The sequence below is a fragment of the Siphateles boraxobius genome, unplaced genomic scaffold (assembly GCF_051911475.1).
Source record: "Siphateles boraxobius isolate OS27281-9 unplaced genomic scaffold, OSU_SipBor_1 9, whole genome shotgun sequence".
In the NCBI taxonomy this organism is placed as follows: domain Eukaryota; kingdom Metazoa; phylum Chordata; class Actinopteri; order Cypriniformes; family Leuciscidae; genus Siphateles; species Siphateles boraxobius.
The window spans coordinates 9282201-9309766 of record NW_027509219.1 but is presented as its reverse complement, the minus strand read 5'-3'; the positions used below and the strand labels follow the sequence as shown (position 1 = coordinate 9309766).

Here is a 27566-nt window from a genome sequence, read left to right as displayed (position 1 = left end):
GTTATTTACCGTATATAGTAAGGAAACTTTCTGTTAACCAATTATCAGTTTTGCACTGTAGCATTTTTACAGTCCTTTACCGTTAAAATCACAAACATTTTTACAGTGCACACACACACACACACATACACACACACACACATACACATGCACACACACACATATATATATATATATATATATATATATATATATATATATATATATATATATATATATATATACTCATCCTCATAAATTATAACAATCTTCACGCATCTTTTTATCCATCTAATGATATATCATAATCATTGGAGTACTGCAAACCATGCAGAATATTAAATATTTTTCTCTTCAATTATCATTTTCTGTGTTGAAAAACATTTTCATCTGTTGTTCATCTAGGTTTCTGTCATTTAGAAAGTAAGTCTGACTGGCCAGAGCGAGTTAAAGCTGGAGAATAAATGTTAGCCAGCCCCTAACTGACACGTGCAGAATTGAAAAGTGGAAGAATAAAATCTCTCTAGAATTAACCATATTATAATTGGACTCAAAAGGCGCCTGACACACACACACACACACACACACACACACGACCCCGCCTCTCCCGCGGGAAACACAACTCTTACGCTCTCACTCGGGTCCAGTAGCGCATCTGAGGATAAACGAGCGCGCGAGTCCGCATTTTGAGAATCTGTGCATCCACGAGAAAAACATCTAAACCGCATCTCTGTTGCAAAAAGGTGAGGCGTCTTTCTTATCGTCTTTCAGTTTCTTCATGCATAAAGAGCCCGTACCCTGGATATACTACGTTAAATTAAGGCTATTGGTATGAAGGTTAAAATAGTCAACATTTGAGGACGCACAAAACCAATGCTTAAAAAGTCTTAGCTTAACTAGACGTAGCCTATAGGCTACAGTTAAAAAAATAAAACATTAATGTATAAATATAATAGACTATCAGTATAGCCTATAAATAATAATTAGCCTATGCCATGTATTTCAGAAGTAAAGTAGCCATTACAGTCTCATCACATCGTATCAAGTAATGACAAGATTTTAATAAAATGATTAAACAGATAGGCTATAATTCAAGATAGAAATTAAATTGATTAATTTTTCTAACCAGTACCTATATGGCATATACGGCTCACGCACATTTTGGTCATTTATTCTGCAATTTACTGTTATTCTGCTATTAATGGAATAGAAGATACATTTATTGTTGGTCTGTTAACTCCGTTCATGAATCTCTCCTCGTTGTTTTGATTAACATTTTGTGAATGTGAACCAGCGAGATATGGGGAAGAGTCCGACTCATTTCTGCCAATCGGATCTAATCGACAGTAGTTTTTTGTTGTTGTTTTTTTTTTTCACGTGGCATATTACTAAACATCCTAAACGTTCCAATAAAGCAATACGTAGAACATTATTTATTACTTTAATATATTACCAGCTCTAATGACGTTTTGGGATGTATTTTTAGTTTACATCTATAAGTAGGCTAATAGAAAAAAATGTTATGCTTGAGTGAGATCTGAATAAACTGCTGAATGAAATTCCTTCACAACCAAAGTTTTGACAGCTTCACACCTGGCAGGCAGAGATTGCGGATTTACGACTTGGATGAAAGCTTTTTGAGGGCAGCTGGCTCGAAGGGAAGTTGAAGTGATCAAGCAAAATGCCAGAAAATCGACAGCTGAATTAAGGGACTTGAAGAGAGATCAATCTTTTCTGTTTTTATTCCTTATTCTCTAGGATATAAGCAATCTATTTGAAGGCATGCCTGCATGACATCACCAGTGTTGATGAGCTCATTAGTCTAAATCATTACTCGTTACTTTTTTCAAAAGTAATATTGCTACTTAACTTATTACTTGTTATATTACTTTTCTGTTACACCCCACAAAACCAGTAATTGTGTCCTTTCTCTTTTCTCCTATTTGTGAATGTGAGGGTATAATTACGTTTACTTGGTATATTTCTTTAGACAGTAGTTATCATTTATATTCGTTTTCCACTAAATTATGTGATTCTGATGAACAATAGTGGCTCCTCAGTGTGATCGGTGTTGGACTCAGTGAACAATGATTTGCTGCAGATACATTACTCAGATGCATACTTAATTACTGACATTATGTCTTCCCTGGATGACAAACCATCCCATGTAAGAATAAGTATAATATATCGGGATCAAAATGGACGTATACAGGCAAGCCATGTCATGTCAGAATAAAGAATATGCTACAATTTACATGTGACAATAATGTTCACGTGCACAAGTCATAAATGTTACAAAAATAATCTAGGGATAAATGGATTGGTGGTCTTCGAATCAGTAGGGGTTAAGATGACAAAAATAAGTTTGTAACAAGCCTTTTATGGATGGCAACTGAAATATTTGTTGATTTGTTATACTACTCATTACTGGGGAATGTAAAATTATTACTGTTACGCATTATGCATTACTGTCCAACACTGGACATCGCAGACTGCATAATCTTAAGCACATGATTTAGACTTTTTGTGTCAGTAAGTAATGACATTCAATTTTATTTTGTTTTTGTTCTTCTGATAAATATCTGTGTACCAAACATGTATTTTTGTTTAGAAAAGTGAACATGTTGTAAAATCTATGATTTACTTCACTGCTTTGGTTAACAAGTGATTGATTTTAATCTCCCTCCTTCTCAGGCAATTCTGTTAGACTGATTAAAAACGAATACTGTTGAAATGGAACTGAATGTGTTAAGCTAGACAAAAGATGTCAAAGGCTTTGAGAAGGTATTTTCCGACACTAGATCAATTGATCAATTTAATTTGCATTTAAAAAGTAAAGAATGTTGTTTCGAGGAGGGGAATTGTTGCATGAACAATGCATGCTGTCATATATTTAATCATTGCCCACTCATGTGTTTCATTTGCTATGTCAGGGTAGGAAAAGATGTCACTTATAGGAAAGACTTCAGCGTTTATAGCGCTTAAAGGGAAAGGCATGGTTCACATAAAAATGGAAAATCTGTCAAAATCCTTTACTCTCACATAATTTCAAAATATATCACCTTCTCTTTTTTTTTTACTGTAGCTTATTTTACATAATAGTCTTTTACATTTCAGTGTACACCAGAAGAACAGTGCTTGATATTATCACGCTGTATCATAAAGACGCTCGGCGATAGAATCCAGGGAAAACTTTATTTTAAAATTCAAAACCAAGAAACTCAGGAATATCCAGGCAGAACAGCATCTAGCAGACTATACAGCATTTACCATGACTAATACCAGAACAAGGAGCTAACTAAAACTTAAGGCCAATATACAATGCAAACAAAGGGGCTAATTAAGACACACCTGAACAGAATACTAAATGAATCAGTAACCTTCGTGACAGACAGGCAGGAAATGGAAGATGACAGAACTAATTAAAAAACTAGAAAACGAATGCCCCGTTTACACGAAGGGAAGACGCAAATATGGCATCTCATTTACACGAAAACCCCCTTTTTATCACAGGAAAGCGATTATTTCTAAAAAATCCGGCAAAAGTGGAGATTTCTGATAACGCCTGTTACGTGTTGCCGTGTCAACTGGGAGAAACAGGGTTTTAGGTTCTAAAATGTCACATTATGCGGCAGAAAATGCTTAACGTCATGTGAGCGCCCAGTTTGGCATAGTTATGACGGCCCTCGATGGCATATTTATGCGGGTTGATGTAAATTACAACTTTTTTGAAAACGATGTTGTGTGCACGATGTTATTATTGAAAAAGGAGGGGGGGGGGGGGGGGATATTTGTTTCTCTAAATACCCGGCTGTGTAAATGTGGCCTAACCTAGAAACTACTTGGTTACTCACGTAACATCAGTTCCCTGAGTTAGGGAACGAGTATTGCGCAGCTATACGCAGTGGGGAAACTCCTTTTCCTCGATTTACTGAAGCCTTTATGTAAAGCGCAGTTGCAGCTGCACAGCTAGAACATGAGCGTCTGGCTCGCTCATAGGCTGTGCTGCGGCAACTGCACATCCAATGGCGCGGGCGCCTCTGACGTGCGACCAATGAGAACACTCTGCGTCATACAGGTCAGAGCCCGCCAAGGGGGCGTGACCTCAGTCTATAATAGTCCCCGAATTCGCCATTAAAGCAGGTTTAACGACTGAAGCGACAACTTGCCATGTTACCATAGTGCGGCTGGCTACGCAATACTCGTTCCCTAACTCGGGGAACTGAGATTACATGAGACACCCAGTAGTTCCCTTTCGAACGGTCACTTATTATTGCGTAGCTATACGCAGTGGGGACGCCATGCAAAACGCCGCACTGAGTAACTGGCTGCCACTGCAACTCAGGACCCCTGAGCATACAGAACAAGCCATAACCGCATACTTATGTATAAATAGACCAGACACCGTCAGGTCTAAAATAGTATACATCAGTTAGAAATAACCCAATATACTACACCAATGAACCCAGACACTGTCAGGGTTATTAGTATACGAACATATAACCAGTCAAGTGGGTTTATATATGAAATTATAACCGGCCAAAGCGGGTTTATATATTTATGGAATATAACCGGCCAAAGCGGGTTTTATATATGTATGGAATATAACCGGCAAAGCAGGTTTTATATATGTCATATAACCGGCCAAAAGCAGGTTTTATATATGTCATATAACCGGCCAAAAGCGGGTTTTATATATGTAAATATAACAAGCAACAGCGGGTTTATGCATGAAATACAACCGGCCAGCAGCGGGTTTTATATATATATATGTGAATGTGATTGTGCAGAGTAGTATATGACAAGACCGGCCACCGACGGGTCTTAATCATACCGAAAGCACCTTCGCCTGCAGGGAAGGCACTTCCATATTATAAAAACTCATAAATGTGGGAGGCGAGGACCCGCCGGCCGCATCACAAATATCACTAATGGGAATGCCAGATGACCAAGCCCATGACGAGGCAATACCTCTGGTCGAATGGGCCTTGATGCCTATAGGGCAAACTTGACCCGCTGCGGTATAAGCCATAGAAATAGCATCCACTATCCATCTAGACAGTCTTTGCTTAGTGACTGGATCCCCCTTGGATCTACCACCAAAGCAGACAAAAAGCTGTTCTGATTGTCTAAAAGACACAGAACGCTCCAGATAGATTCTCAGCGCTCTGACAGGGCAGAGAATATTAATCTCTCCATCCTCTGCAGAAGGAGGGAGGGCTGATAACGTCACCACCTGTGCTCTGAACGGTGTTGAGAGCACTTTAGGCACGTAACCATGTCTGGGCTTGAGGATGACTCTGGAGTCATCTGGACCCAACTCCAAACATGCAGGGCTCACAGAGAGCGCCTGCAGATCTCCCACTTGCTTGATAGATGCCAACGCCATAAGGAGAGCGGTCTTCAGCGAGAGGAGTTTTAGATCAACCGATTGGAGCGGTTCGAAAGGCGGACCTTTCAGAGCCCCCAGGACCGTGGAGAGGTCCCAAGGGGTTCATTCTCCTAGCACCTTTAAGGAATCTCACGACCAGGTCGTTTCTTCCCAGTGTCTGGCCAGCCACCAGAACATAATGTCTATGGCTATGGCTACCACATACACTTTGAGCGTGGACGGGGAGCGACCCGCTTCCAGCAGCTCCTGTAAGAATGAGAGAACCACAGATATCTCACATGACTCTGGGTCAGCCTGATTTTTCGAACACCAGCTGGAAACCTGACCATTTCGAAGCATAAAGGTGCCGAGTCGACGGGGCACTGGCTTCAGATATAGTGCTTAAGACCTTCTCAGGAAGTCTTTGGGTACCCGTTGAGGGGCCAAACATGGAGGGCCCATAAATCGGGTCTCGGATGCCACAATGTCCTGTTCGCCTGTGTGAGGAGGTCTTTCCTCAGTGGGACAGGACATGGGATTGTGTCCGATAACTGAACCAGTTTCGGGAACCACGGTCTGTTTTTTCAGAGAGTGGCCACCAGAAGGACTGGGCACCCGCTCTCTCTGACCCGTTTGATGACTTGTGGAATCATCGAGACGGGGGGAAAGGCATAAAGGGGACGGTTGGGCCAGCCCTGTCCTTCAAGAAGAAAAATTTGCAGTGGGTGTTGATTCTCGAGGCGAACAGGTCGACTTTAGCCTCGCCAAACACTTTCCATATCAGACTGACCGTCTCTGGGTTCAGGGACCACTCGCCGAGAGGAGTGTTGCCCCGTGAAAGCATATCCAGGCCCACATTCTGGACGCCCGGTATATCTGCTGCTCTCAGAGAGCTCAGGTTGGTTTGTGCCCATAAGAGGAGGTCTCTCGCCATCACATGCAGGTTTCCTGACCTGATGCCCCCTGGCAATTTATGTAGGGCACCACTGACATATTGTCTGTGCGGACTAAAACGTGGTGACCTCTGAGGTTCGACAGAAATGCCTTCAGGGACAATCCAACTGCTTTAATCTCCAGACAGTTGATATGTAAGCTCTGCTCCGTGCTAGACCAGAGGGCAGATGCAGGCATGCCCTCGTGCAGCGCTCCCCTACCCAGGTTGGACGCATCTGTAAGAACCACTTTCCTCCTGGAAATTGTTCCCATTGTCACCCCCTCGTGGTACCAGTTCTGAGCCCGCCAGGGAATCAGGGTTCTTAAACAACCGTGATTTACCATAACGCGCAAGTTGCCTAACTGCCATGCGTGAGTTGGCACACAACGTTTCAGCCAATGCTGCAGTGGGCGCATGCGCAGTAATCCCAAGCGGAGTACTGGTGATGCTGCTGCCATGAGACCAAGCAGTTTCTGAAATTTCTTCAGTGGTGCGTGCTCGCGTTCTCTGAAAGTGCCTGCAAGCGCTCGCACTGAGAGCGCGCGCTCTGGTGTGAGTCACGCTGTGCCAGCACCAGCCAGTCGTTGAGATAATTTAACACACGCACTCCCTGATGTCTCAGAGGAGAAAGCGCTGCATCCACACACTTCGTGAATGTACGGGGTGCCAACGATAGACCGAACGGCAGAGCGGTGTATTGATAAGCCTGGCCCTCGAAGGCGAATCTCAAGAATGGCCTGTGACGAGGGTTTATTTGAATGTGAAAGTAAGCGTCTTTCAGATCCATTGTGACAAACCAATCCCCCGTGCGCACTAGCGCGAGGATATGTTTGATAGTTAACATTTTGAACGGCCGTCTCATGAGAGGTTTGTTCAAATGTCTCAAATCTAGAATGGGTCTGAGACCGCCGTCTTTTTTCGGAATCAGAAAATAGCGGCTGTAAAAACCCATATGTTTTAGTGCGGGGGGGAGTAATTCTATCGCCCCTTTTGCTAATAGATTCTGTACTTCGGTGCGAAGCACGTGACCCACGTTGCTTCTCACCGAAGTCTCGAGAACCGCCTGAAATTTTGGGGGTCTGTGAGCGAATTGGAGCGAGTAACCTCGCTTTATAGTGTTTATGACCCAACTCGACACACCGGAGATAGCTTGCCAGGTTAGAACCCGTGTGGCTAGGGCTTGACAAACAGATTGGGGCTGGTCGCCTAATGTAGGGGGACCTGATACCCTTATATTGTGATTTGTGCATACATTGATTATTGGACTGACTGTACAAGCATTTGCGTGTGGGGAAGTCAGTGTTACAACAGGGTAGGGGCCGCCTAGTGAAGGGGGACCTGATACCCTTATATTGTGATTTGTGCACACTTTGAGTATTGGACTGACTGTACAAGCATTTGCGTGTGGGAGTGTCAGTATTACAACGGGGGAGGGGCCGCCTGATGAAGGGGGACCGTGAACCCACGTGTTGTGTTGTGAAACATACTCTTTTTTTGCTTTATATGGGTCGCCGTGAAAACGGCGTTTGTTTGCAAGAACGCGCTTACTGTTGCGAGCCTGTGTGCAGTAATAAAATCCCCAGCCGCCTGAACTGAACAGGGGGCTGTGGGAAGTTTTGTTGGCTTCTTTGACTCATAGTCTTTTTCCGCTGCTCCGTCCACGGAGGAGAGCGTCGCGAAAACTGCGGGGCCTCGTGTAGAATAAGGAGTGTGCCAGGCCTTGGTAAGCTCCTCGTGTACTTCATGAAAAAAAGGCGCTGGCTTGTGACGAGGGGCCTGTTGGTGCCCTGGCAGAAACCAGCCATCCATCCGATTTCGAGGGGGTTCAGCGGGCGCGACCCACTCAAGCTCGAGGTCCGCTACGGCCTGCGTCAGGATCCGAAGCATTTCCGCGTCGGAGTTAGTCCTGGTAGCTGAGGCGTTGGGCGTTGGCTGGGAAGCCATGACGGGGTCGAAAGAGCCCGGCCATTCTTCCTCAGACACGGCGATAGACAGGCTGTCGTCGTGCACGCTAGACCCGCCGAAGGAGACAAGGCCCGCCACGTGGGGGGGGGGGGGGGTCGCTGATCTCCCTCGAACAGGACCGGAGATGAACGAGCTGGAGAGAGTGAGGCACGAGGGGACGTGGCCGGCGTGCGTTCATTAACATCCATGCTCTCCGGTTGCCGTTGGCTGCGGCGCTTCTTCTTCCTCGGCTGAAGTAGGGCCGGAGAAGGAAGCGGGGGAGGCGGCGTCGCCGTCACGGGAGAGGGCTAGCCGAGTTCGCAGCACGGAGATAGGCATGCTCTCGCAGGCCGCACATCCGCCGGCAGACAGTGCATTCTCCGCGTGGTGAAGTCCCAGGCATGGAATGCAGCTAGCGTGTTCGTCCGCCTAGTGCAGCTTGCATCAGCACGTGGTGCAGGTCTTGACACGAGGCATTTGAAACAACGCTCGTACAGATAAAACACACAGAATACAATGAGTAATGAAAAGGATATCGCCGGATAGCCACAGGAGAGACAGCATCAGGAGAAACACGGTGAAATGTGTCGTCTGCTGAACTGTAACTCGCTCAGGCTGAAGGCTTGTTCGACGGTGAAGGCTCAATAAATGGTCAGAGACGCGAAGTTTGTCGCTGAAGGAGTAAAATCTGCTATAATGGCGAATTCGGGGACTATTATAGACTGAGGTCACGCCCCCTTGGCGGTCTCTGACGTGTATGACGCAGAGTGTTTTCATTGGTCGCACGTCAGAGGCATCCGCGCCATTGGATGTGCATTTGCTGCAAGGCAGCCTATGAGCGAGCCAGACGCTCATGTTCTAGCTGTGCAGCTGCAAATGCGCTTTACATAAAGGCTTCAGTAAACTGAGGAAGAGGAGTTTCCCCACTGCGTATAGCTACGCAATACGAAGTGACCGTTCGAAAGGGAACTCAGGGGCTGTTTACATTACATTTTCAATAAACAATAAACATTTTCAACTAAAAACATTCAACTTTTTATCCGTTTTGGCCATTCATTTACACAACAACAGCATTTTGGGTGCCTGAAAAAGCAAAGTTTTGAAAACAGGTTTCAAAGTGCAAGTTTTTGAAAACGGTCTCCGTGTAAACAATAAAAATGTGAATCTCTGGAGACGATGATGTCATGCACATGCGTATTATGTGCTCAGTCTATAATCACCATCTAATGGCCATGTATTTTCATCGCCATCTAATGGCCTGGCAGCAGAATACCGTGTTTTTAGTCGTTTTCCGGATCAGTGTGAATGGGTATCGTTTTGACAATGGTGTTGTCTGTACACGGAAAACTCAAAGGAAAAAACTTCTCCGTTTTCTAAGCATTTAATTGTCGTGTAAATGTACCCTCAGACATGAACAGAACAGAAAAACAGATCACAAACAAACTCTAAACATGAACAAACAAACTCAAAACGTGACAGATACAAGTCATGAATTCCCAAGAAAATCCAGCTGATGCCCTGATGTGTAGGAAAAGGTTCTGCCATTATCCACGGCACTGTCCTCCTGTGTGTTTGGAAACACCTTAAAGGCCCGTTCACACCAAGCACGATAACTATAAAGATAAGGATAAAGATAACTATATATGCGTCCACACCAACAACCGATAACGGTCTTTTTATTCTAAGCATGCGCGCGCCCACGCTGCGGTTTCAAAGTAGCGAAAATGGATGACCTGCTGCTGCTTTACGTTACAAAAAAATATCAAAAGAAAAACAGGCGCTTTTGGGTACACGATATCCTTAAAAAACGAGAGGAGTTGGGAGAATCCAAATTTTATTATAATTGTTGTTTACAACATCTCATTGAATATTTTTAGAATTATATCTTTATCGTTATCTTTATAGTTGTCGTGCTTGGTGTGAACAGGCCTGAATATCTAACTGTTAAACGACTTTTGCCCAGAGGCTCTATGACCAAAAACATCCTAGCTCAGATTGTTGCCATCCAATTTGTTTAGTAGCCATGGCAACTTCACTTAGGAAAAATAACTTTTTTGATTCTTGAATTGCAGTCAGTCTCCTTTACGTGTGCATGAGCAATAGGTTGTTGGCTGCAGTTCACTTAATGGCCACCGGTGTTGTTAATAACAAGGATTTAGAATTAAAAAAATATAGCTTCCTGATTTACAGTCGCCAAAAAGTTACAGTTGCTGAAAGTCATTGCCAGCCTGCAGATTTTGGGCAGTCAGAGTTGGTAGACTTTATGTAGAAAATATGTATTATATGATGGGCAAATGATTTTTTTTTAGCTTTTAGACTCTGATTCCATCCAATTAGAGCAACCGGTTACCAACCCTGCTCCTGGAGTACCCCCAACACTGCACGTTTTCTTTGTCTCCCTAATCAAACACACCTGATTCAACTCATCAGCTCATTATCACATGACAAGGCCTGGTTGAGCTGCATTAGAGAAGACAGTGGTGTCGCTAAGTCAAAGAGATGCTGTTTTTCCCCACAATGTTTTCAAAATGTATTTGTTTTACCTTCCTAAGGATGACGACCTTAGAGGGGTTAAAATTTATTAACATTGTCTGGGTCTGAATCGGGCTCGAATTGGTTTGAAATTGACAACATTTCCCAAACACGCGCTGCCAATCACAACACACTGGGCCAGCTAACCAATAACAGCACATTTCATATTTCAGAAGGAGGGGCTTCATAGAAATCAGTGTGTTTGAGCCAGACAGGAGAGAGAAGTGCTGTAATAATGTAAAATATGGGGAAAATAATGCGTTTTTTGAACATCAAGCATGAACACATATTCTAGTACACACCAAAAACAAAATCAAGACTGCATAAAAGGGCATAATAGGATAGGGCTATAACAATAAAAGTCACTATGACCCGCTGCCACTAGAAAATGAAGGCATCACACCCTGATGGGAAGCTCTCAGTAGTGATTTTTAATGGTATACCCCTATATTAATAAACATTTTAATAGAACCTTGGATTTCTTGTTTCATAGCCTGCATATCTCTCAAAAGAGCACCTAACAACCTTGAAGAGAACAGCTTCTTGGTGACAGAGTTTACTCGAGTTTTGACTTTTTCTGTCTGCTAGGAACATGATTATAGGAACTGCTAGGAACTGCTATAATTAGGAACATGATTATAGTAATGTTTTAGAGGAAATGTTTTGTGCTGCATTGCTCGCCACAGTTATGTTTTAATGTTTTTGTTTTTGTTGTTGTTGTTGTTGTTGTTGTTGTTGTTGTTGTTGTTGTTGTTGTTGTTGTTGTTGTTGTTGTTGTTGTTGTTGTTGTCTGGAGTATGCTGGAGGCTGAGAATAACACACACATTACATGCCTGCCTATTTAATCATAAAATAGATATCAAGAGCTGTTTTAGGTAGGGTGCAATCCAAACAAACATTATTGCAAGTTTCTGATCAATGTGTTATAATTATACCTGGGATATATAGCTTAAAAAAAAAAAGTTCACAAATATTTTAACAAGATTCAATACATATCTTGATAGATCTAAAATAGCTTTCCAGGGGCCTATACCATCAAGCCGGTTTAGGTGGCTAGCCAGCTATGTTTCAGTTTAGTTTGCGTCAACCCTGGGTTTTAGGGACCATGAAAGTGGTTTGGCTTTTAGCAGTGTTCATCGCCATAGTAACTTACGCTCCACGGCTAACCTGGTCCGGGGTAGGTTATGTTTTAGGTAAGAGATTGCAAACTGAACTTGGACCAATCAGCTGTGAGCAAAGTGACACATGCCTGATGCGATAAAGTCACTCCACCTGTTTCTACTCCAAATTAAAGGTCACTACATAGCAAATGATTCTTAAAGACAAAATCGTCTAGTTTTTAGTGATGCTTATTTAGAATAATAAATTTGTATGATTTAGATATTATTTAGGCCTATGTAATTATTATACCCTTAATGAATCACAGATGTACAATTTTAGTTCATCAATAATTATTTCGCAGTTTAATTGAATAAATATATAAAGGTAATATAAATACACTTTAGCATCAATAGATGAAGCTATAAAATAACTTCATGTGAGCTTAAATGTTCAATTCTCTCTATACCTTTATCAGCTGTATAAAATAACTTCACAACTTTTACTTGCACTGATATACAGTAGCGAGACTTTTTCTTTTAGTTGTCCTTTTTCATAGACAGCTGTTTTCTTCTTGCTGTGTAAATTTGTTTAAAGTCTTACTATTTTAATACTTTTATTTAATAAGTGAATTGCGCTGCTTCTCTCGCGAGAAATTAATCACAGTTTCACTCTTTCTCAACATGTGATTGGCCGTTTGCTGCTGATGTCACACTTAAACTCCTAAACTCAGGATCAAAGCCTAGGTTGACAGAGAAAGTTGATGATCAGCATCATGGTACCAACAAAGTCTGGTTGGATTGGTTTGGTTTTGTCAACTCTAAACTAATCCTATAACCCTGAGTTTGTTCAACTACCATCATGGTACAGGCCCCTGGACGGCCACAGCTCTGCACAGTTTAGCTTCAACCAGCTCCAACTCACACTTGTTTGGAAGTTTGAGTAATCCTGAAGACCTTGATCAGCTTGATCAGGTGTACTTGATTATGGTTGGAGCAAAACTGTGTCCCTCCAGGAATTGAGTTTGAGACTACTGCTTGTGTGTGTGTGTGTGTGTGTGTGTGTGTGTGTGTGTGTGTGTGTGTGTGTGTGTGTGTGTGTGTGTGTGTGTGTGTGTGTGTGTGTGTGTGTGTGTCTGTGTGTGTGTGTGTGTGTGTCTGTGTCTGTGTCTGTGTCTGTGTGTGTGTGTGTGTGTGTGTGTGTGTGTGTGTGTGTGTGTGTGTGTGTGTGTGTGTGTGTGTGTGCGTGCGTGTGTGATTCAGAGAAACAATTTGGACAAATAGCATATGGAGGCTTGTTTTCACTTAAAATATTTCAAGTCAGATTTATTTGATGTTTTCACAATACAAGTTTAAAGCAGCTTTACAGAAAATCATGATGTTCATGTTTAAAATCATAATATCTTTATGCCTTATAGTCACATTTAGCAGATTAGAGCAATAATATAGTTTATAGCAGGGGTTCTCAACTCTGGTCCTTGAGCTCCACTTTCCTGCTGAGTCCAACCCTAATCAAACACACCTGAACAATCTAATTAAGCTCTTCAGGATTAGAAAGGGCTAAGGGCCTTTTTACACCTGGAGCCTGATGTATAAACGTTGCATACACAAAAAAATCGTATGCAAATTTCCTCGCACATATTGGGATTTATAAAAAAGAAACTAGGCGTAAGTATGTGTAAGTAGGTTACAGCTAGTAAAATCAGTGGATTGGAAAGGCAGGAGGAAACATGGTTTACTAGACTGAGGATGGGACATACAAGTTTATAGTGGATTACATATTATAGGGAAACATCAGACTGGAGTATGCACAAATTGTGGAGCAATAGAAAATGTAAAACATGTACTTCTAGATTGTATACAATACACCAGAGAAAGGTAAAATATGAAGAGAGCGGTAAAGAAAGACTTAACAATGGAAAATTTATTGAGTATAACCAGCACACAGTCCACAGTTAGGGCGGTTATAACTTTTCTTAATGAAACCCATCAAGCAAGTAGAATTTAGGTGTTTTTTTGTGTGTTTTTTTCCCCTCCTGGAGATTGAGGAGCTCAGGGTGGAAGCTGGAGGAGCTGAACATGCAGCGCCAGCTGAAGCTTGGGCTTTGATCCTATAGGATGGTAAAGGTATTTTATTACGTCCCAATGTGATCACACCTCAGTCTAGTAGATGGTGGTAATGCACAATGATTGCAAGCTGCCAAATAAAATCTACCGAAGAAGAAGTAGTATGTGCGCACCGTATGGACAATCCGTGTGTATGCTATTACTGGTGCGAGCAAATAATTTAAGTAAACAATGATTTTAAACTGTTTTCATTTTGATATACAAATTTAGATGAAATATGCCACACTCATTAATGGAGTTATGTCATTACAAATCTCTGTAGATTGGTATGGTAATTGTGATTGGCATGGTAATGAATATGGCAATGTTAATTTGGTCTTGTCGGAATAGATCTGCTGCTGCAGAGCAAGTACAGAGACTTGCTACTGCCAATACAATCACTATGTTTACATGGACAACTTTTGTTTCAATAGGACTGAATTCATTCCGATTGATGAATCAGAACATAGTGTTTACAAGAACGCTAAACTTGTGATCGGGTTGATGTGCGTGTTTCTGTCACAAGCCTCAAATCGGAATAGATTTTTTGACATGAATATAAAGAGTTTCCTGCTGTTTGAGAATAATAACTATTCTCCTACATTGGTTCTTTATTTTTTTTAATCAGTAGACTTAATATATTTATTATTTTTTGGTCTTAATTTGGAGACAATGAGCATATGAAGCATTGTGCCGTTGCTGCTAATATTTGTCACGCAGTACAAATGCCCCTAAATGAATGCCCTAATTAAACTAAGGCCTAAAACTGGCTAAGTCTAAACCGGGGCTGAGATTACTGATATATTCACGTCACTTGATTTCAAATAACTGCAAAAGCATTCTAAATATTCAGTATATCATCCAGTAAGGGATTGTTAATTTATTGTTCATCTAACTCCACCAGTCGACACCCTTAAAAAATTCCTTCTGCAAAAAACCCTGATTGAAGATGACAATGACAAGATACGCATTCAAGCCAGTAATGAATTAGGCAGTATCTACTGCTCTTGTAACTAGTGATGTAGTACTCGAGTCCGGTCTCGAGACCGATTTCTGCTTTCTTCGGACTCGTCTCGGACTTGACTCGGACTCGACCCTTCAAAGACTCGGTCTTGCCTCGGACTCGGCATAGGCGGTCTCGTCCCCATCACTAGTTATGGGGGAATAAAGTTTTAAAAGATACTGAATTCGAGTGTATTGTCAAAATATTTAAAATTGGGAAATATTGGAAAATGTTATAAAGTAGCTAAGCCTACTAATTTAGACATGCCACTAGAAAATTTTAATTTGCTCTGCATATCATAACTATGATTAAAAAAGTCTGGGTGGGCTTAACATGTTCATGACAGAGCAGCACTGTTGAAGCATTTTAGAAAAAAAGGCAGAAGATGATGCATGTAGTAGGGATTTTTTTAATGATAGTAAAAGCATAGTCCATATTAAGACGTTAAGACTGCTCCTCTAAACAATTCCGAATCTAGCTTAGTCTGTAGGCCTAACTGTTGATTATTAACTGGGGTGATATTAAATCATGAATATCAAAACTGACATGTCGAGACAAAATCTCGAGTCGGACTTGCTTCCTCAAAGACTTGGTCTCGACTCGGACTCGACCCTTCAAAGACTTGGTCTTGACTCGGACTCGGCATAGGCGGAGAAAAAGAGAGAAAAAACAACAGAAAACACAATCACTGCTTTGCAGTAGCTTGTTACTGGAAAAACCAACGGGCATTTATGCTTAATCACTGAACCATTTACTCCTATAATTATAGGATACTAGTGAATGAGGTTTATTTCAATGGCAAGCACCCTTTGAAACGGCAAGGCCCACGTGTGTTTGCAGCCGAGACACACTTGACTCAAATGCTGCTGGCTTCCATTAGTGCATTTAGGAGTTTCTATTTACTGCTGTTTGACTGACAGAGCGAGAAGAACACACAAATCTTGAGTCCCGCTGATTAATTTGTATGAGTAACCTGACTCCTGAAGAAAGTCGAGGTTTTGTTGAAGGGCTTTTGGGAGTGACTTCTGCATCTCTTTCTATTTGGAAAATGGTTCGGTATTGAGAACAGGAAATTTCAGTGCTCATTAAAGTTTGAAAAACTTTACAACACTTCGTTATATGAGCCAACCAAACTTTCATGACAAACTAGCACCTATATGTTTGACACCACACGCCCCCACAGGACATAGGCCTACTCAAGTGGCTCACTTCCTCTTCACAGCCATTTCAGCCCATCTGTTACTGGTTGATTTATGAAGAAAGCTAACCAAAATGTATTTCTTTCCTTATTAATATTCCAAAACCCTCTTCCTTCAGGTCTCTGAAAGCAGTATTCCAGGATGGATGGCAGTGGCGGTGAATGGCTCAGCACTCCCGTGCCCTCGTCTTGTTTGGAAAACGTCACGGTGGAAAATTCCAGCATAGGTCAAATCTACGAAGTCGTGCTGCAGTCGACGAACACGACTAAGCGCAATCCGCAGTTTGTTGGCGTGGAGCTCCTTCAGTCTTTTAAACCTCTCATCATCCCATGCTATGCTCTTGTGGTCCTGGTGGGAGTTTTCGGGAACTATCTGCTGCTTTATGTCATCTGCCACACCAAAAAAATGCACAACGTGACCAACTTCTTCATCGGTAACCTGGCATTTTCCGACATGCTGATGTGTGCCACCTGTGTGCCCTTTACCCTGGCATATGCTTTTAATCCTCGCGGGTGGGTTTTCGGAAGATTCATGTGCTACCTGGTGTTCCTCATTCAGCCTGTGACGGTGTATGTGTCAGTATTCACATTGACAGCCATTGGAGTGGACAGGTGAGCATTGCATCTGAGTGTTGTGTCTCTTGACAGTGTGACTAATTCATCATTGCATCAATGTCAACTAGCATTCTGGGGATTTTTTAGTGCATGTTTATGTAACTGACTGATTCGGTTGATTAATTGCGTAAGCTATACTGTTCAAAGCTCAAAACATTTTTAATGTTTTAATAAATGTCTCTTATAATAACACATTTACTTCAGCAAAATACAGTATACGAATGTTGTGAAATATTACAGTTTAAAAAAATAACTTTTCTATTTTATAATATTTAAAAATGCAATTTTTCCTGTGAAGGAAGCTGAATTTCCAACAGCCATTACTCCGGGCAGTTTCTGCCTTATTCTGTGATTTTTATTTATTTATTTTTTTACAGAATATAAAATACATGATGACTTAATGCTCAAGTGTTTGTAGTAAATAAACTAATCATAAAATTGTCATTAGGAAAATATAGGAAATATTCGATTTAATTATTAATTATAATTATAAACACAAATTATTGGTTATTCTTCCGCAGTGTATTTGATTTCTTAGCCAGTTAAAAGCAAGAGACCAGGAAAAATAAAACCAAAAGTCAGAAAACATTTATTACACTCACTTCTGAAATAACGACTATGCCCTTGTTATCATTATCATGATATGCCATGTTGTGAGTCTTAAACTACTGCATGACAATCCATCATACAAATAAATTAAATATTTAAATATTTAAAAGTATGATAATAGAGTGAAATCAAGCATTTTAAGCTCAATTCATTAAGATGTGCAGGAAAGAACATTGGTAGGAATCTTAATGACTTTCCGAAAAATAGAGACATAAGTGACAAACTGTCATGTGATGAATATCCACAGTGGGACCTTGTTAGACAATGAGAATGTGCAAAGTGTTAAGATTTAAGAGAGTTTATTTTCTAAAAGTCTACACGGTTTCAACCCCCCCAGGCAACCATTTTGGTGATTTTCAGCTCAAAATGAATAAAGACGTAATCTAAACAGCTCTTTCTTCAGGGTACCAGAAGAGCTTGCTAGTGCTGCTATGGAGCGTTCGTTTGTAAATATTCATATTATCTAGGGCTGTCGCTAAATATTATTTTGTTAATCGAGTAATCATTTATTTTTTTTGTGTGTGTAATAAAAATAGACCTAAGCAAACAATAGCCTTTAAAATGACATTTAGAATAACAATGAGACTATAATATTTGGCTCAAATAAAGTATCAAAAGCAACTAATCATATTGTTTTATAGAACAAGATTGTTAAAATACAGTGTTGTGAAAAATTATTTGCCCCATCCTTATTTTTTATTTTTCTGCATTTTTGTCACACTTAAATGATTCAGATCATCAAACAAATTTGTATATTACACAAAGATAACACGAGTAAATACAAAATGCAGTTTTAAAATAATGATTTTATTTATTAAAGGAAAAAAGCTGTATAACTGGTTGAGCCTCCCTTGGCGGCAACAGCTGCAATCAAGTGTTTGGTATAACTGGCGATGACTTTTTCACATCGCTGTGGAGGAATTTTTGCCCATTCTTCTTTGCAGAATTGTGGGCAATTACTTTTTCAAATAGGGCCAGGAAGGTTTGGACAGCTTTTTTCTATTAATAAATAAAATCATCATTTAAAAAACTTCATTTTTTATTTACTCGGGTTATCTTTGTGAAATGTAAAATTAGTTTGATGATCTGATTCATTTAAGTGTGACAAATATGCAAAAAATATATAAACTAAGTAAGGGGGCAAATAATTTTTCACAACACTGTACATAATATATATACAATCAACAATCATCTTATGTACATTATGTATTATATCAAATGTCTGCAGTGGGTGCCAACATTATATTTATTTATTTGAATCACTGTCATTGTGAATTCACAATAGCACTATGCTATAGTATGGTTTTGAAATGGTTTTAATACATCATGCAGCCTTAGAAAACAATCTAATAATGCGGTTCATGGATTCTCATCCGTGGAATGTGCCGTTTTCTGTATTTTGCCAGTTACTCGAAACGAGTAAATAGATAAAGGATTTCTTTTTTTTTATCGAGTACTCAAATTTATTCGAGGAATCATGTCAGGCCTAATTTTATCTATAGATATACAAAATAAGGCCATGAGAATGCATGATGTTATGTGACCACACAGTTGTATTGGTCTTTATCACAGTCCGCATGATGTCACATCCTACTCCGATTAGTAGCGTAAAGGAATTTCCGCCTGCATTATTCTTAATGGACGGATGCCGGTTTTGAGAAGAAAATTTAACTAATTTAGTTGAACTTAACAATGAACGCCAATACTTAAAACTTTTGATTTGAACTTACACGATACCCTACAATGTATGTTATCTTTTATTTTAATGTGTAACAGTATCTGAGAGACACGATTGTCAGCTGTTGGAGCCCGATCTCATGAAAGTGCGTATCAATACAACGAATGTTATTTCTCGTGCCATTTATACACCAAAAATAGTTTTTGTGTGCATATGCTACGCAGTTCCCTTTCGTTGTCACTCCGAGTTACGTCGGATGACGACGAATGGGGTTTCGCTTAGAACACCTATCGACTTCGAGTATTACAAAACGAGCCAATGGCAAAGAAATGCCATGGGTCTGCGGAATTTGCATTGCGTATCTCCGCCTTACCTCGTGGGTATAAAAGGAGGACGCCGGCAACATGCAGATATGTTTTTTCTCTTCGGAGCCAAGAGTATTTCTTCACTCCACAGCCATCTCTGACTTCGCTCTACAAGACGAGCTTCTCTCTCCGGTGTTGGTGTGACGGCGATCGGCAGCGAGCTCACAGTGCCTGCTGATCTGTGCAGTGATCTGCCAGTGTGTGTGTGTCATGTCAGCAGTATGGCATGTCTATTGCCTTGAGTTGCTGGCAGTACGCCTTGCCCTGCACCGCTTCCGGGCGTTGCTCATGGGCCAACACGTACTAGTCCGATCAGACAATACCGCCACAGTAGCGTAAATCAACCGTCAAGGTGGTCTACGCTCACGCCGTATGTCGCAACTCGCCCGCCACCTCCTCTTATGGAGTCAGAAGCATCTGAGGTCGCTTCGAGCCATTTTCATTCCCGGAGTCCTGAACTGTGCAGCCGACGAGCTCTCACGGCTTCTGCCCCTCCCTGGAGAATAGCGACTCCATCCCCAGTCGGTTCAGCTGATTTGGGACCAGTTTGGGGATGCACAGATAGATCTGTTTGCCTCTCACGACTCGACCCATTGCGACCTGTATTATTCCCTGACCGAGGGCACGCTCGGCACGGATGCACTGGTGCACAGCTGTCCTTCTGGTTGCGCCCTACTGGCCGACCCGGACCTGGTTCTCCGAACTTATACTCCTCGCGACAGCACCTCCTTGGCCCATTCCTCTGAGGAAGGACCTTCTTTCTCAGGGACGGGGCACCCTGTGGCACCCTTGTCCCAATCTTTGGAGCCTCCACGTGTGGCTCCTGGGCGGGACCAGGCAGGTTTGAGTACCCTACCACCTCGAGACACGTCTACGCGTTGAAGTGGAACTTCTTCGTCAGCTGGTGCTCTTCTCGCCGAGAAGACACCCCGGAGATGCTCGGTCGGTGTCGTGCTTTCCTTCCTTCAAGAAGGGTTGGAGCGAAGGCTGTCTCCCTCTACCCTCAAAGTCTGTGTTGCCGCTATTGCCGCACTCCATGACTTGGTAGAAGGTAAGTCCTTGGGGAAGCACGACCTGATCATCAGGTTCCTGAGAGGAGCGAGGAGACTGAATCCTCCTCGCCCTCCTCTCGTTCCCTCTTGGGACCTCGCGGTGGTTCTAACTGCCCTGCAGAGTGCTCCCTTTGAGCCTTTGCAATCAGTGGAGCTTAAGCTCCTGTCGATGAAGACAGCGCTCCTGGTTGCACTGGCCTCTATCAAGAGGGTAGGGGACCTGCACGCATTCTCCGTTGACGAAGCGTGCCTGGAGTTCGGGCCGGTTTACTCTCACATGATCCTGAGAACCCGGCCTGGATATGTGCCCAAGGTTCCTACCACTCCCTTCCGGGACCAGGTGGTGAACCTGCAAGCGCTGCCCTCGGAGGAGGCAGACGCAGCCTTGGCACTGCTCTGTCCAGTATGTGCTCTCCGCACCTATGTAGACAGAACGCAGTGTTTTAGGACCTCAGACCAGCTCTTGTCTGCTATGGTGGGAAGCTGAAGGGAAAGGCTCTCTCCAAGCAGAGGTTGTCTCACTGGATAGTGGACACCATTGCTTGGCATACCAGCAGCAAGGTCGACCGTGCCCCCTTGGTGTGACTGCCCACTCCACCCGGAGTGTGGCGTCCTCTTGGGCTCTAGCGCATGGCGCCTCGCTAACAGACATCTGCAGAGCTGCAGGCTGGGTGACACCTAACACATTCGCCAGATTCTACAATCTCCGAGTGGAGCCAGTGTCCTCTCATGTACTCGCTTGTACCAGCTAGTACTGGACCCGCTCAGGTGTCTTCGCTTGCTCGCCATTCCACTCCACAGACTGGATACGTGCGATATTCTCCTCAGGTGAGCTTCTCCGAAAGCCCTGAGTTCCTCCAGCACTCCTGACGTCGGTGCCAGTGTCTATTGCCTGCCTGTCGACTAGGTGCCTCCCGTGTGCATGGTCCCTCCTCTGAGCGACCCCCACATGTGTATTTCCACAAATTCCGCAGACCCATGGCATTTCTTTGCCATTGGCTCGTTTTGTAATACTCAAAGTCGATAGGTGTTCTAAGCGAAACCCCATTCGTCGTCATCCGACGTAACGTCTCTGTTCCTTACTCAGGGAACGAGGGTTACATACGTAACCGAGATGTTTTCGCATGTATATGAAACCCACTTTATGGCGTGTAATACGCACGCACTCCCCACCCTAATCCTACCCAATGGGTTTTAGTGCGTAGCATACGCACGCTAAAACCATTTTTGCCGTATAATTGGCACGAGAAATAACATTCGTGGTGTAGATACGCACTTTCATGAGATTGTGTTGTATTACCAGCCATTATTGTCTACAGTATAATGCTATCCAATCAATGAACTCATTGAACGTGGAGGATATGACTCGTTTACGATGATCAAACAAGTCATTGTTTTTTAATAATCGTCTATAGGCTGGAAATATTCCTTTATTTAAACAACTTCAATTTGATCTAATTATTGATGATTGTAAAGATAGTAAACTAAGTCCATGAAAAATTTTAAACATTATTGTTTTATTTTCCCCAAACCTTTAATTGAATCCCCCAAAAATAGACTTTAGTTGTAATTAATATTTTAATATTTTTCTAATTCTAATGCTCTTTAATGTGATATCTTGTTCTTATTGTATTCTTGCAGATCTGCAATAAAATAAGGTGATCAGACTCTGAAGTACTGCGCATACACATACAGTATGGCTTGCACGCTCCCCTTTAAATCATTAAATATTACAGGTCCTTCTCAAAAAATTAGCATATTGTGATAAAGTTCATTATTTTCCATAATGTAATGATAAAAATTAAACTTTCATATATTTTTAGATTCATTGCACACCAACTGAAATATTTCAGGTGTTTTATTGTTTTAATACTGATGATTTGGCATACAGCTCATGAAAACCCAAAATTCCTATCTAAAAAAATTAGCATATTTCATCCAACCAATAAAAGAAGTGTTTTTTATAAAAAAATAAGTCAACCTTCAAATAATTATGTTCAGTTATGCACTCAATACTTGGTCGGGAATCCTTTTGCAGAAATGACTGCAACTGGGTGATAGATGTCTTCATTGGCATTTTTGGAGATCGAATTTTAGCGCCACTGTTGAATTGAATACCTTTTTAGGACTCGATTCCCAATGCGCCAGATTTAAGGAATCGATTCTTTGTGGAATCGAGTCTCAGCTCTAATGTGCTCTATCTATGAGTCGTACCATATTGCCTGAAATAAACATGCCTTTTCATAAAAAGTTCAAATTATCTTATATTGTAAAAGGCATCTATTGCAATATCAGATAGGCACAACCTTGACACACAGTCATAAAGGTCTGCAGTGAAAAAGTTCTGATAGCAGAAAGGTATAAAAAATTATAATGTATTCCTTTATGGTGAATGTTCAAGCAAAGAAAGAGGCAAGCTTTGTTTCTGAAAGCCCTTAGTATAATGCTGTCAATTTTATAATCTTTTGTGATATGATAATGTGATATGTTGTTTGTATTGTATTCTTGCAGATCTGCAATAAAATAAGGTGATCAGACTCTGAAGTACTGTGCATACACATACAGTATGCCTTTAGCTCCCCTTTAAATCATTAAATATTACAGTATGACACCTTTTTTCTTTGTTTCACAATTTAGAAGTATCTGTGCTGAATTTTACATAAATAAATCTCAACAATCCTCTGCTATGGGCACATACATTGTTACAGGCTGCAGCGGAATTTTTTATGCTCCTATTTGAATTGTGATAAAGGCCTAGGGACATATTCTGCAAATATATAGAAAGCTAGAAGGCTAAATATCAAAGTGTTGCCAAATGTGAAATACCAAGGACACCTAAGATAAACCAGGACTTATTTTCCCCATATCTGAAAATATATAGAGTATCTACTCTTTTTAACTGTGTGACATCGTAAAGCCCTTAACCTTCCTGCGTAGTCAGTGATGTATGATGGTACTGCTCCTAAGCCACAGAACATGAAATATTGGTGGTTAGTATAATAGGTGCATTAAGAATCCATTTACCTTACAGTTAAGGCTTTTTGCGCAGACAAGGCTGTTACCTCCAGTACGTGGTCTGGTGGTTCATCTTCTGTGCTTTTACAAGTAGTGAAACCCACATGAATACTGTCTTTGAAAGCCCTTGATTTATTGTTGGGTGTAGATGCAGACCCATTCAACCAGGCTGGATTGGGGGCAAGGACATGTCCATTGAATAGCAAACACATTGCAACATGTCTTCAAAGCAAGACATGGAACAGGTCCATGCTCACAGCCCACTGAATTTAGAGGTCTTGTTTTTATAAAGTTTCTTACAGCCAACTGAATGTCTCTACAAAATCAACATGCTAAATCTCTCATTTGGTTCAGCTTGTTACATTGTTTTTATCACAAACCTCTAAACTGCAAATATCATTAAAGGGACTATGTGTAGTTTTTTTAGGTATTATATTATCTAAAATCGATATTTTTATTCATAAATATGTCCTCAATGGTGTACAAATACCTCTGTCAATTATCTGACTTATCCTTGTAAATGAAGAATTTATTATCTTTATATACATGTGACGGTAGGTCCACGTAGGCTTCCATGTCGTTCCGCCATCTTGAAAAACTATAATAGCAGAGAGGGTCAAAAAGTACTAGGCCAGCGCATTTCCACAATGCGTTTTTCTTCAGAGCCCGCATCACGTAACTGAAAGCAGCAGAAAAGGAAGAGCAGAGTAGTGAGAGGCGCTTGTCACTGCCCCGGCAAGTTTAAAAGGCTGCATTGCACTGTTATTATTCATACTGTTCAAACATTCGTTTGTTCGTTGTGTCAAGTTGCAGTTTGTTTGAAATAACAAACCTGTTCACCCGAAGGAAAACTCGACGAAGTGCTATTAGAAGACATCCTGTCATAGCTTTTTGGTACATAACAGCTACCGTAGATGCAACATGCATTTGAAAAAGTGAGGTGCTGGAGAGCACAATTCGTTTGAATGCCAAATTTGAGAAATTCCTACACAATGTCTCTCTAAGAATGGTTCTAAGAATTAATATTTCTGATTCTTACAGCAAAAAAAGTGTTTTTAACAGTATTGCGTGGTGGTGTCACAACTAATACTAAAGAATTGACAATAAATAGTTAAAAATATATTTAAAGTATAATTCATTTTCAGCAAGGCAATACATATGATATAATCCTAACTAATCAAATACTCAATACTAAACTGACTTACCACGTAAAGGGCTGGTTCACACACAGTAGTGTCTTTCTATGGCACTTGTGTTTGATGTAGGCTAAACATGCACCAGCAGACAGTCTTTGTTTCAATGTCTTTTTCAGCGGTCGCGCATGATCGTCACATTTTGAAAATGCCATGTCAAGTTAAACAAAATTTAACTTTTAAAATATCCAATAAAATATTCAATACTACGTTTTTAGTCATTCCGCTGCGCTGGGTGATAGATGTCTTCATTGGCATTTTTGGGGATCGAATTTTAGCGCCACTGTTGAATTGAATACCTTTTTAGGACTCGATTCCCAATGCGCCAGATTTAAGGAATCGATTCTTTATGGAATCGAGTCTCAGCTCTAATGTGCTCTATCTATGAGTCGTACCATATTGCCTGAAATAAACATGCCTTTTCATAAAAAGTTCAAATTATCTTAAATTGTAAAAGGCATCTATAGCAATATCAGATAGGCACAACCTTGACACACAGTCATAAAGGTCTGCAGTGAAACAGTTCTGATAGCAGAAAGGTATAAAAAATTATAATGTATTCCTTTATGGTGAATGTTCAAGCAAAGAAAGAGGCAAGCTTTGTTTCTGAAAGCGCTTAGTAAAATGCTGTCAATTTTATAATCTTTTGTATATCCAGCCAGCTATAATCAAAATGAAAGCATCCAAACTGCATATTTAACAAATATATAACAACTGCAAGGCTTCAAATGGGTAAACAATATGATTTACAAACTAAATCTAGCATTAATCTTGCACTAAAACTCTGGTGTTACGAGATTTTCGGTTTCTGAGATTTTCGATTTCTGAGAATTTTGGTTTGGGATTAATACGAGTATTTATGTCAATACAATAAGGCTGCATTTATTGGGCCTAGTTCATGGAGGTTTATTTTAGTTGGCAGTGACACATTCAGTAAATAATAACTAATAAAAGACCCAGTTTAAAAGCATCACAAGCTAAGAAGGAAGAGCATAACGAACTGTAATCAACATAGACGGATCATGGATGACTACACTGCACATGCAAACTAGTGAAAACATTAAAAACTGCTATGAAAAGTTAAACAGTCTGTGTTTTCAGACATAATTCAGTAACCTGTGCTTGCTTTTCTGTTAAATTAACAGTGGTTTGTGAATTTATATGCTTTAATAACAAATAATTTATCCTAAGCATTTATGATGGGATGACATTATGCTAGGCAACACGTAACTGAAAAGTCAGTTCTGCGCAGGTCTGTAGTTTACCCACATCTGGGACGTCATGAGGGTGAGTAAGTGATGAGAGAATTCGTGTGCAATCCAAAATTTAAAAATGTGCTCATGATAGAAGAGGTGATGAACTACTGCATGGGATACAGATACGAGAACATGCAATAACTCATTGCCTTAAACTGTCATTTTAACTTCCAGATACTACGCTACAGTTCATCCACTGAAGAAGCGCATATCAGTTCTGGCCTGCACGTACCTTCTCTCTGGGATCTGGATTCTGTCATGTGGTCTGGTAGCTCCTGCTGTGGCCCACACATACCACGTGGAGTTCAAGGACGAAGGTTTCACCATCTGTGAGGAGTTCTGGATGGGTCAGGAGAGAGAGCGACTAGCCTACGCTTACAGCACGCTCTTCATCACCTACGTTCTTCCACTGTCTGCTCTTTGCATCTCCTACTTGTGTATTTCGGTGAAGCTTCGCAATTGTGTGGTGCCGGGTCATCGTACTCAGAGCCAAGCGGAAGCCCAGCAGGCTCGGAAGCGCAAGACGTTTCGTCTGGTATCCTTGGTCGTCGCTGCTTTTGGGATCTGCTGGCTGCCAATAAGCGTCTTCAATGTTCTTCGGGATATTGATATAGACTTGATCGACAAGCGCTACTTCCTGTTGATACAGCTGTTGTGTCACTTGTGTGGAATGAGTTCATCTTGTTGTAACCCGTTTTTATACGCATGGCTGCATGACCGTTTCAGGGCGGAATTGTGGAAGATGTTTACCTGTCATAGACGGATCGGCATCGGGATTCCTGCTAACAACTGTGCCACCGCTAGCGTGGTTCTCTGACAGAAAATTAGCATGTTGAGTTAGTTCAAAGACCAGCAAGGCTAGGAAAACACTGGGTTGCAAGCTTCTGGAATGGAGAAAGTGTTCACATCATCCTCTGCCATCTGCCAAGTTCCGCCATGTGCATCATGTTCTAGAAGGACACAGATGGTCCTTCTTGGAAGTACAAAACATGTCTGCTGGTAAGAAAGCTGTTTGATTAAGCCACGAGATTTCATCATATTGTCTGTGATTTGGATATGGACAACCTAAAAGGAAAAAGGCTTTGCATGTTGCTCTCATCACAGAGAATGGTCCTAAACTGTAACAGAAACATTGCACTTCTGACACCCAACTTAAAAAAAGTACAGATTATGAAGTAACGCCTTTCAGATGGTTGGAATAATGTCACTGCATGTATTTATAGGAATTGTTATTGAAAGTATATTTACATCGAAATGTATTTTTTTTTCAGTCACAGATAAATCTTAAAAAGGATACATGGACTAGAGATTCAATATTTAAACTCTTTACTAATTAATTGTTTTCCTATCTTTTGAGCCTTTTATGCTTTTTTGTGCTTATAAAGTATGCAAAAATACACTTAAAGTTATTTTAATCTTGCAGGAAATAATATGACTCTGTTGATGTTGTAATGTAATTGAAAGAATCCAGTATCTTCACTGTCCAGAAGCAAACAAGGAACAAGACTTAAAGTTAAGAGAGGAATGTGCCAAAATGTATCAGGGCAGTCTCACTTGTGATTTTAACTGTACAATTTTGAATAAATTCATGTTATGTGCAATGTTGCATCAAAAACCAA

At 41.1% G+C, this 27566-nt stretch overlaps 1 protein-coding gene across 1 annotated transcript; it reads left to right on the top strand.

Moving 5' to 3' along the window:
- Positions 1–618: 618 nt before the first annotated feature.
- On the top strand, positions 619–27566 carry prlhr2a (prolactin releasing hormone receptor 2a). Its single transcript, XM_077223149.1, has 3 exons — positions 619–722; positions 16284–16776; positions 26122–27566. Exons 2-3 carry the CDS (start codon positions 16307–16309, stop codon positions 26762–26764), a joined length of 1113 nt encoding a protein of 370 aa, XP_077079264.1. The 5' UTR covers positions 619–722; positions 16284–16306; the 3' UTR covers positions 26765–27566.